Below are 11734 nucleotides of genomic sequence, written 5' to 3'. Positions count from 1 at the left end.
GATATATGTTAGTGCTGGGCAACGCTTACATTTTTTTTAAATCGGGATTAATCGCATGATTTTCTGCGATTAATCGCATTGTTATGCACAAAATTCAATAATGAATTCAAAAGTAGTGTATTGTGCATTTTTTTCTTTTAAAAGTACTGCTATATGAACAAAAGTGCAATAACATTTGGTTTGCAAACACTAAACAAATAAGGTGCATTTTTACAGCAGTATTCCTTTTACATAGTAGCAGTTAAAATATTTATTGTAAATCTCAACTTATAACATTAATGTAATTAAATTAAATATAAAACCAAAGCTACTGTCAGGGTATTAACGTTTTTATAGAAAATATTTTATAGTTTGCTTTAGAAAAACAAGTTATGCTCAGAATCCAGAGCCTCAATCATAACATTATAACAGGCACCTTCCGAGTAGAGACCTGCACAATCATTGGACCCAACGCAGCAGAGTGAGGCGCGGGACAACACCTGATGGGCGAGTGCAGGTGGATAGAGACTCGTGTGTGTGTGGGATGCGGGAGAATCGCTCGGGCGTGGTTCGTTTAGCCGTCCCTGGCTCGGTTGGAAGAGGTGGGCCAGAGCGCAGTTCAGTTGGGCTCGGGCGCGGTACGCATGTAGTGTCGGCGCGCGGAACTTCTGATACATGCAGCATGATTGTGTTAACATTTCTGAGCGGCAAAAGTGATAGATCTGTAAAGCAATATATTGTGAGAGCAGGGTTCGTACGGGTGCTTGAATCCTTGAAAATGCCTGAATTTTAATGTAGTGTTTTCACGGTTTGAAAAGTGCTTGAATTTTGGATAAAGTGCTTGAAACTGCTTGAAATTGCAATTGCATTGATTTGATAATAATTTGCTTTATTACTGAATAATGTTAGTTCCCTTTCTAGAAAAAATGCTTTTTCCATAAAATGATAACAGCTCCGCTCGACTCGATTATGGTTAAAATAATGTAAAGTCTCCTGTAAAGTCTGCTTTTTTATGGGAGAGTCTGCGCTTTCAAGCCGTGTAAAAGTTAAGCAAAAATGCCCATGGTCAGTTAAACTATGTTAAAACTATGGTGATTAAAGTGAAATAATAAAATAAACATTTCCAAGTCAAAACACAGCGTGGGTGTTTTTATTATAATGCATCTCTGAAGTGAACCGACTGCCTTGAGAGAAGTTTCAATGGCATTTTCATTTCATCTCACCGACGTACAGTATGATGTCTAATAAAGTAGCGTTTGTGAGCCAGCGTTGTTTTGTGTACAGCCGTTACCGGGGAAACAGCTGTATTCATGCAGTTCCAAAAGTTCACAAAAAGTGGTAGACAGAACCTCACATTTTAGCCTTTAAACTCTTTTTAAGAAAAAAAGAAAAAAGGTATGAGTCAAAAGTGTAAAGAATATTTTTAATTTAAAGCACGTTAGCTTTTTGTTCTGAACAAAAACAGCAGACAGGCTTATTTAAGAAAATGCAAATTCATCCTCTGAAAATTCTTTATACTTTCGACTCGTTCCTTCTTTGTTTTTTAAAAAATATATATTTTAAAGGCTGAAGTTTGTCAATTTGAGGTTTGTCACTTTATAGAACTCTTTCTCATTCTTTCTTTTTTATTTTATAATTTATATACTGTATGTTGGCTATTTATATTATGCAATGCTATATGCTATCCAAACCGGTGGTTTTTAATTGCACAATAACATCTGATTTAAAGTGGAAAAACTGAAGTGTGTGTGTGTGTGTGTGAACATGTAATTTACCACAGTTTAAAGTGCTGGAAAAGCTTGAAAATTCACCTGGTAAGTGCTTGGAAAGTGCTTGAATTTGAATTTAGAAAAGGTGTAAGAACCCTGTGAGAGGGCCGTGTGTTACCGCGTCCCAAACGACTCAAAATAATAAACCACAAAGTTAACAAAACGATGCACTACACTCCAATGTGCTAAGCGAGAGTGCTTCTCTACTGTCTTCACGTGCTAGCGGAAACTTCCTATTTCCCACTTATGAAGTTGTGATTACGAGCACGTTGCATTCTTTTATACAGCCCTAATATATATATATATATATATATATATACACACACACACACACATGCACACACACACACACACAGTATATATAGTAATAATATTTGCTAATAAATACTGTTGTTACATACATTTTAAAATATATTATATATAAAAATATATTATAGGATATTATGAAAATATTAATTACAATGATACATATATTATTTATTTATTAACATTTTATCCAATATAAAATTAAAATAAAATTATCTGTTTACATAGTGTGTGTGTGTGTGTACTGTGAATATTTATATGTATAGATATATATAAATACACACATTCATATAAATATTTAAGAAATACATGTAATATATATTTATATATAATAGAAATCATATATAAATATAACTTATTTTGGAAGTGATTAATCGTGATTATTGTATTTTACAGCCTTAAATATAAGTTTGTTTTTTTTTTACTTTTAAACACAAAATAACAATACAGTATATTAGAATATTATGGAAATATTAAATATATATAACTTTATTCATATTAACATATGATGTTAATTAATATTCATATTAACATTAATATTTTAATTAATATTATGAAAATGTCAAACAGAAATGCATTGTGATTTTATATATGTGTATATCTATATACATTTCTGTTCTACAGAAAAAAAAAACCCCAGCTTTGACATTTCCATTTTAACTCTTTTTGTATTCCAAAAGGAAAATAAAAAAAAATCATACATTTTTCAAGCAACACGAAGGAGGGCAGATAATGACAAAACCGCCAGTTTGAAGCAAATAATCTGGGGAAGGTGCAACTCGACTGGACTGTTTTAACCAGTGATTTCTATTACAACGTTTTAGACACTCACTTGCTCTTCTTCAGCGCATGCTCAACGCTGTGTCCTCTGAATTTCTTGTAGTAGTCGATGAAAGAGAAGGGCAGGTTAATATTCAACGGATTGCTTCGGTCAGGAGCCGCCGCCCTCTTACGAGATTCAAACGCAATCATCAGATCCACCCAGGCAGCAGGACGCTTGATCTTAAACTGGTCAATGAAATCCTGTCCGAATATCTTACACAGGAGCTTCTCAAATTCATAATCTATACCGATAGAGCCGTACGGGCCTCCTGCAGAGAGGATGGCAAGAAAAAGATGATCTCAGATTCTTAGAAATAATGACATTTCAGAATAACAGACCATTTTTTACAGGAAATAAAAGCTTTGAGCAAAATGTTAATCGTGAGCTACAGGTCACAAGGGTTGTGTCTTGTACCTGAGGCTTTGTAAAGCTCCTTCAAGTGCCCTTCCGGCATCCGGATCTGATGCACAGTAAGATCCACCGTCCCTCCTCCACAATCCACCACCACATAACGGTCACCTAGACAGCAGCAGAAACAGCATTTGAGGGTCACCAGCAAAAACAATTTCATCAGGATGGATCTAAATCTCATCTGGTGACATTTTACACTCTTTCAGGAACTCTCTGCAGATGTTGGATGTGACGGAGTGCTTTTGCAAGGTGTCAGGGGAACGGTGACCTACATTCAGGGTTCACTGGTTGGTAACTCAAGTAGACGCCTTTGGAATTAAAGTTCTATGTAGGTTCTGTAAAATATTCACAAACTGTATGAGATTATTTAAAGAGACAGTTCACCTAAAAATGGGGGAAAAATTACTCTCTCATGATAGTCCAAACCCATATGACTTTTTTCCATAAAAAAGCTAATTGAACGTTTTGCAAAATATCTTCGTTTGTATTCGACAGAAGAAAAAAAAACATACAGGCTTTGAACAAATTACAAGCGAGTAAATTTTCTTTATCTTTTTTTGTGAACTGCCCCTTTAACACTGAAAACACTGAACATTTCGTGAAATTTGAATGATTTGGAAAAACATTATTTTGCGTGAGGGTTATTCCAGCAGTGGTGAATAGGCAAAGTGTGCTGAGGCAATACTAATGGTTGAGCAGCTACTAATTCAGACAGCAGAATAAGGGCAGGAATTTCAAACTAAGCATCTTCTTATCCTCTCAGCAAGGGTGCATCTAGTCTCAGTAGGCACATTCAAGGACCACCCAAAGTGTGTTCGCTGACTGTCCAATGCATAATGATCACAAAAATAGCAAGTTCTAATCTGACTGACTGTGAAATAATCAGCACTTTGATCATAAGGTAATAAACTATAAAACTACTATAATACAAACCTGTTAATTTGTTAACAGTAAGTTCCCTTTATGGTTAAGTTATCCTTATGATGAACAACTGTATTCGATCTAATGGGACATTTAATGTAATTTTACAATATATTACGGTCACCATATTTACAGTGAAAAAATAAGCTGACAGGAAATTCATAGAATTGTGTGATAGATGACGTCTGATGGGTTTTCACTGAAATAAATGTTTATTTTTCTTATCAGTAATGCACATTTAGGGGCATCTTATGTTGTTAAATTATGTTTGTTTATTGTCACCATGATGGTGTTTTGTATTTGTGTGTGTGACACTATGCACCTTCTATATATGTATTTACCTCAGCTTGTGGAAAAGATACTTGTGATGAACTAGTTTTTCAGTGTATCTACAGACAGGCTAATATTCTAAATGTGATGTCTATAACGCATTTCCACACTGCTTTCTTTGTACAACTGAGATGAGACTAGTGTGCATCCTTCCTAAGAGCTTCAGACTTGAGGGGTTCTTAACTTATGACAGCAGCATTAGAAACAGCAGGAGCAAAATACAAGAAAAAAACATGTGAGAAGACACAGACTCTACCTTCAGTGAGTTCAGACCAGAGCTCTCCTATGACATTCTCCACCAGAAAGGTGCGGCTCTGTCGGTTACGGCGCACATGCTCCTTGGCTGGTTATTGACAGAGAGAGACAGGAAGTGTGTGTGAGAGGGAAGGCAGCGTGAAGCTGTTTGTGTGTGTGTGTGTATGTGGTAGTTCTATTGGCAAGGCGACAGGATGAGAAAGGAATATGGGCTGAATGTGCTTTCTTTAAGCAGGAGGATGCTGCTGGAAAAAAAAAAACTTCTAATGCAATGCAAGACTTCTGTAATTTCAGGCAAATTCATAAAATGTAAAGGAAAAACAGTAAAATGCTGTAATTATTTAATATTATTTGTTTATTTGAAACTTACAGTTTAGGGATACATGATATTAAAATTCTGGTTAAAACTGATGAGCTCATAATTATTTTCATGTTATGCTGAAAAAAAAACAAACACTAAAAAGTAACTTTTAAATGCTAAAAATAAATATAGGCATCAACGTTATAATGTACAGTATGAACATGTATATTTATTGTTATATTAGCTACATTTACATTTAACAGTGTTATTAACTTATGTATTTTAAAGTGTAACTTTAAAAGGGTGTTAGACTATAGTAAAGCAACGTAAAAATGAAAAAATAAAAAATTAATATCCAATATTAACTAATATCAATAAATAAGAAAATGTCTAACATTGGAAAATAACTGATATGGTAGTAATATATTGTGCATCCCTAGAAATGTTCAAACATGCAACTGTCCTCTATATTTTTGTGCATTTTTCCTGTAATACAGACACTGTTAATCAAATGAAATGAAATAACCTGCACTAGATTATCCGATTTTAATCTAGTTTATTCAGTTTTATTAACACCAGCCCAGCAATTTCATGTTTGCAAATAAGTAAATTTTAACTAAAAACCTGATATGTATAGTTTTGCTCAATGTTGCTATTTAGCCAGTAAGTCTTAAATATTCAGTACATCTTTCCACAATTACTTCCTCTCTTTTTCACTTTCTTGAACTTCCTGACTGCAAGCGGAATGTAACAGTCTCTGTTCATTCACTGTGGAGGGGAGATTGTCCTGGCCTGTGGTCTGATGACATCAGAGGATAATGGCCATCCTGGCAGTTGTAAACATTCCCAAACAGGAAGTGTAAGCTCTAAGGGAGAGTGACCGCATGGAGACCGAGATTTCCTCCAACGTACAGAAAACAATGAAATGGACCAGCAGACATGTTTTCAGTACATGACAGCTTCTGATGGGGCGTGGGAGACCTAATCTCAATCTAACTCAATCTAACAGTGTTTTAACCAAACAACAGACCCTCGTCTGAAATTCCTGTACCACCCTGATAGCAAATTCACAACTTATTAGCTGCATTCACAAGGAACCACAGACTATTTTAGATTATCTAAATATCAAGGCAGTGAAAACTACATTTGTGGACTCAACAAGAGATAGTTTGGGGGAGCGTCATTTAGTTCAGATGAATAATGATTCTTCATTGATTCCTAAATGATGACATTTCGTCCTAAAAATATACGCTACTGTTCAAAAGTCTGGGTTCAGCAAGACTTTTTTTGGTGAAAAAGAAATTAATACTTTTGAGCAAGGATACACTAATTTGATCAAAAAGGTAGACAAAAAAATCCTGGAAAAAAAAAATTACGATTACCACAAAAACATTAAGCAACATAACCGTTTCCATCATTGATATTAATAAGAAATGTTTCTTGAGCACCAAATCAGCATATCAGAATGATTTCTGAAGAATCACGTGACACTAAAGACTGGAGAAATGATGCTGAAAATTCAGCTTTGCATCACAGGAATACATTTTTACACTTATTTGAATAAATTTAAAATACAATAAAATAGATATAGTATTTTCCTTAACTGTCAGTCGCTTTGTATAAAAGCATCTGCTAAATGAAAAAAGATAAATGGCATTAATGTTTCATATAAATGCAGCCTTGGTGAACATAAGAGACTACCTTCAAAAACATTTAACAATATTATAGACTCCAAACTTCCGAATGTCTTTTGAACATTCCTTAATAAATGAAAGAACACATCCAGATGCTCAATCATTTCCGAGAGACATCCCTCAGAGGGAAACGTTGTTATCTCCTGTCAGTCTCTGGTTGCCCTGTACAGAGAGAGTAGATCTATGGCTGTCAGACAGATGGCCCCTCTGTGCTGCCCTGCTCCACAACGGGTCGCCACACACAATTGCTTCCTGTCTCAGGCTCTCACCGCCAAGTAAAATGAACCACGTTTTCAATGCTCACCATTGAATATCAAATATACAGGCTATCAGAGCACAAATACTACTGCTGCTAAAATAATCAATACACACTACTCCTTTTGTCCTTGAGCCATTCTTTTTCTCCCTGTCTCTATCTATAGAACAGCATATGTAGAGAGGTCAAATGCGATTTCAGACTTCCTTTCAATGCATCATGATCATTCATATTTCACTGTTTTTATTTGTCACTGCATTACTTTAAATTTTGCTGTTATTTTCAACTTAAAAGCACAAAAACCATCTGATCAAATTATTTCTCTGTCACTCCGTTTTTGCACGTGCAGAGGTTTAGAGTTACAGATGTGCTTGCTGATGACTATAGAGCTGCTGATGTCATCTCACTGATGTCACACGAAGGTCACTGCATGTACACTAATGTAGTTTGTTACAGGAATGATAGTTGTGCTTTAGCGGTCTCAGACACATAATGGGCCAAATAACATTCTTATCATTCTTAGATCTGGACAAAAAATAATCTGAGATTCTTAAAGGTTGACATCAACCAATAATAATTAACATTTGAACAAACGTGGTTAAGAAACTGATTAAGAAACATTTTTTGGTATAATTTAAATTGTTTTCTTTTCAAGGGAATGCAAGGCATGACCTCAAACAATTACATGATTATGAATGAATGTGCATGCAAACTTAGTAAGAGAGAGGGAGAGAGAAATTTATGAGGCAGGGGGATTGTGAATTTGCCAAAGCTGTTTCTCATGCTGGCATCACCATTCAGCAGTGCTCCAAATGACTGTTACCTTCTGAACGCACATGAAAAATGACCTTTCATTGACATTTTTAAAATATATATACTTATACTAAGTATACTAAGCAGCATACTATATATAATTACAGTAGGTGAAAATAATTTTTTTAATATAAAGCCCACTATGTAAGTACATGCGCTGTCAGTCTGTAACAAGGACATGAGCAGGGCAATGGAGGTGAAATGGAATGGACTGGAAGACAGAGAGAGGGGTTCTGTGTTCCTGGGCAGAAATCCAGCAGAAAATGCTCTGCCTCCACAATACAAAACACATTTATGACTGAATTCGATGCAATTACATTTTACTTTGGTGTGTGACATAAACTGGCAAGGCATACCACGTCATGGATGTGTTCACAGTATATTTACTGTGGAATGTAATAGGCTGTTTCTTCAGCTATGGGCACTTCTGAGCCTGTGGACTCCTTTACATCACACTAGTTTATTTAATTTGTCCATTTGTTATTTGGCTAATTTTGTAGCTAACATTTTATCTAGAATCAAAGAATATATATACATAAAAGGCATGTCCAAAGTGAATAATAAATGAATGAATGAATGAATGAATGAATGATATATTATTAAAAATGCAAACATCAACCCCTGGGAAAGTAAAGGTGCCCATAGTTGAAATACCACAAAACAGCATTGTGTGTTCATGCATGGTAGCAAATACACTAAGGTTCAAAAGTTTGGGACCTTTAAGATTACGTTTTGTAAGAAATGTCTTATGCTCACCAAGGCTGCATTCATTTGATCAAAAATACAGTAAAATAGTAATATTGTAAAATAGATAAATAAAACAGCTGTTTAAACCTATTTTTATATTTTTATTCATAAAAATCCTTTGATGCACACATTTATTTGAAATAGAAATCTTTTGCAACATTATACATATTTACTGTTACTTTTGATCAATTTAATGTGTCTTTGCTGAATAAAAGTATTAAGATCTTTAAAAAAAATGTATTGACTAAACTTTTGAACAGTAATATATATGCAATATATTTTCATATATGCAAGCAAAAACTTGATTAGGAAAGGCCAAATACATGTCTTTACTTGTCCTTAGTTAGGAAAGGCCACAGATATATTAGATATCTAAAATTATCTTAAATTAAAAGCTATTCATCTCTTCCTCCCTCCCTCCATCCCTCTCTCCCACCGTTTTCTGCATGCATCATCACCTTCTCTCCCTCACTGCGGTGAGAGTTTAATAGGCATGTTGGACTGCAGGAGTCCTGTAGCTCTAGTTTAGGAGTAATCCTCATTTCAGTGCTAGTTTAATCTGTTAGGATTGATTTCCATTTCCGTTTACAGCATTGTTATTCTGACATAACCTCTCCTTTAGGAAGGAGTGGATGTTGTAAAAAAAATGGGTAGTTTTATATTGAAGAATAAGAAAAACATCTTTACAGTTCACTACTTTACTATACATTGTAAAATATTTTTGCTAGATTGGTCATATCATCTTTCACACTCTCAAAAAAAAAAAAAAAATAAAAAAAAACCTACATCATGACCGGCCCAACAACTTACTACAGCCTATTTGGCCTTTTGAAGAAGAACTAATCACTGGCCAAAGTTGATGCCATCAAAACACAGACAAAATGACTCTCAAACATTTAAGTACTGTAACATAAACTTGAGCATGACTGGAACAATATGAGTATGATTTGGTTTATTCTCACAGCAGAATGCTTGTGGTGCAACTATATCAGACGGTATGGGTGTCTTACCCTGGGTCATTCCCACCCCAACGTTCTCAGTTGGGCTGTAACCGTTCAGGGCTGTTTTGTTGCCCAAATCAACCATTTGGTGGAGACGGAGCTTTCTGCAGTAAATGGACGCAGCCTCTGGTTCCAGAGCAATGATCAACTGATCAGGGTTGTCACGAGAAACCAGACCAGCCTAGATGAGTACAGAGCACAGTGGCACGACATTAAAACAAAGTCTGAAACCCAGGCTCACCTTGACTTATACTGTACATAAAACATACAAATGATTACAAAAAAAAGCTAATTCTCAGTAAACTTTAAGACTCCAATAATTTCACATTTACTCATCTGAACATTTACTTTTTACTTGTATAAATAAACATGAATATTAGATAAAAAACCTAAAATAAATGAAAATGATTTTTATCTTGGGTAACTAACATAAGTTGAAGCATTAAATTGCTAACAGAAAATAAATTGAATCTGAAACTGAAATAAAAATAGATAAATAAAAAAAAAGACAAAAGCTCATAAAACCCACAAAAAATTTGCTAAAATTAAACATTTAAACTTAAAATATGAAAAAATCTAAACATGAATGAAAAGTTGGTAGTTAATTAAACATTAACATTTTATAAATATTTCACAATAAAACTATTTCAGACAGGCCCCCCCCAAAAAATGAACATTTTGGCTAAGTATATTAAAGGCTGACCTCTAAGTGTATATTTTTTCCTAACTTTTCTTTTTTTTTTCATATGCATATTAATGTATAAACAAAAAGCATATAAATAAATAAATAAATAAATAGATAAATGTCATATTAGCATGTCACACTGTAGGACATTGCTTGAAGTGAATTACGTATAAACCTAAAACAGCCATTGCAGCACAACCATAAACATCCCAAACTGAATATTAACTGTCATAACTCACTTGCTGGGTAAAGGAATATTTAAATGATACAAACGGCTGGTCAGATATATCAAGATAATTTTATCTCACTTCAAAAATGAAGAAGTGTAAAAATATAAAAGAAACACCACACACATGCTGTGCTGAGTGACATGGTTTGCTCTGAGTGCGCTGCAGGATTCAGTGAGTTATGGGACGACAGTGTGAGCAAAATGCAGAGAGCAAGAGACCGAGGTGAGGGAATGCAGTGTCCTTTCTTTCTGTTCTCCTGATCCTGCAGACGGAGAGCTGAGTCACTGCGCGCGCACACACACAGACACAAAAACACACAAACACACGCACACAAACACGCTCCTAAGGCAAGCTTTGCAGGAATTCCCACTGCAGATATCAGGTGTTGCAAACTCCCCTTTCTTCTCCGCTCTTTCTCCTGCTGTTCTCTCTGATTTCTCGCTGGGTATCTATGTAGCTCACTCTTTGGTGGCTTCCCCGCCTCATTTTGTCTTTGCTTTGGATTGAGATGAAAGAAGCAGAGGCCACACCCTGCTCTTCCTCCCTTTCTGTCTCTCTCTCTTCAGCGTGAGAGCATTCATCCCTCTGCTTACTACTGTGCTGTGATTATTAGAATTTGAATGTACATTATTTAAAGCTGCAGTCCGTAACTTTTTTTGGTTAAAAATGATCCGAAATCAATATTTGAGCAAGTACATAACCAGCCAGTGTTCAAAACTATATTACTTTACTTACTTTAGCCTGATTCACAACGTTAGCTTATAACAATGGTTCTCAAACCTCTCCATGAAGTACCCCCAGCACTGCACATTTTGTATGTCTCCCTATATCTGACACACCCACTTCAGGTCTTGCAGTCTCCACTAATGAGCTGATGAGTTGAATCAGGTGTGATAGATGAGGCAGACATACAAAATGTGCAGGGCTGGGGGTACTCCAGAACAGGTTTGAGAACCACTAGCTTATAATAATGTTTTCTAATTTGAGTGGTACCGGTAGGTTTTCGCGGGAAATTCGAGCATGCTGCCACGTCATTACGTGCTAATACACAATACACAATACACATTATACTCATAGTCACGCAATGCTGATGTTGTTAACATTAATAATTTGAGAATAAAGTATAACAATAATAATTTGCATGGTTTGATGTGATATGAGCTAATCGATCGTTAGATTAAATCACCATTGGTAGCACGATTTATTGTAATGC

The 11734-nt window shown here is 35.2% G+C and overlaps 1 protein-coding gene across 4 annotated transcripts in view; it reads right to left on the bottom strand.

Annotated features, from left to right (window-relative positions):
- The window catches only part of LOC107663288 (heat shock 70 kDa protein 12A-like), a 53374-nt gene that overhangs the window by 3619 nt on the left and 38021 nt on the right, over positions 1 to 11734 (bottom strand). For 3 of the 4 annotated variants that reach the window (XM_016453464.1, XM_016453465.1, XM_016453466.1), the window contains exons 7-10: positions 9616 to 9787; positions 4796 to 4882; positions 3292 to 3396; positions 2887 to 3145 (exon numbers count right to left, since the gene is read on the bottom strand). In XM_016453464.1, coding sequence (XP_016308950.1) covers positions 2887 to 3145; positions 3292 to 3396; positions 4796 to 4882; positions 9616 to 9787 — 623 coding nt within the window. The remainder of the gene's footprint in view (positions 1 to 2886; positions 3146 to 3291; positions 3397 to 4795; positions 4883 to 9615; positions 9788 to 11734) is intronic. The other variant, XM_016453467.1, reaches the window with a different exon arrangement.

This window comes from Sinocyclocheilus anshuiensis, unplaced genomic scaffold (genome assembly GCF_001515605.1).
Source record: "Sinocyclocheilus anshuiensis isolate Anshui unplaced genomic scaffold, SAMN03320099.WGS_v1.1 scaffold1719, whole genome shotgun sequence".
Taxonomy (NCBI): domain Eukaryota; kingdom Metazoa; phylum Chordata; class Actinopteri; order Cypriniformes; family Cyprinidae; genus Sinocyclocheilus; species Sinocyclocheilus anshuiensis.
The sequence above is the reverse complement of the archived record's forward strand: the minus strand, read 5'-3'. Positions and strand labels throughout refer to the sequence as shown.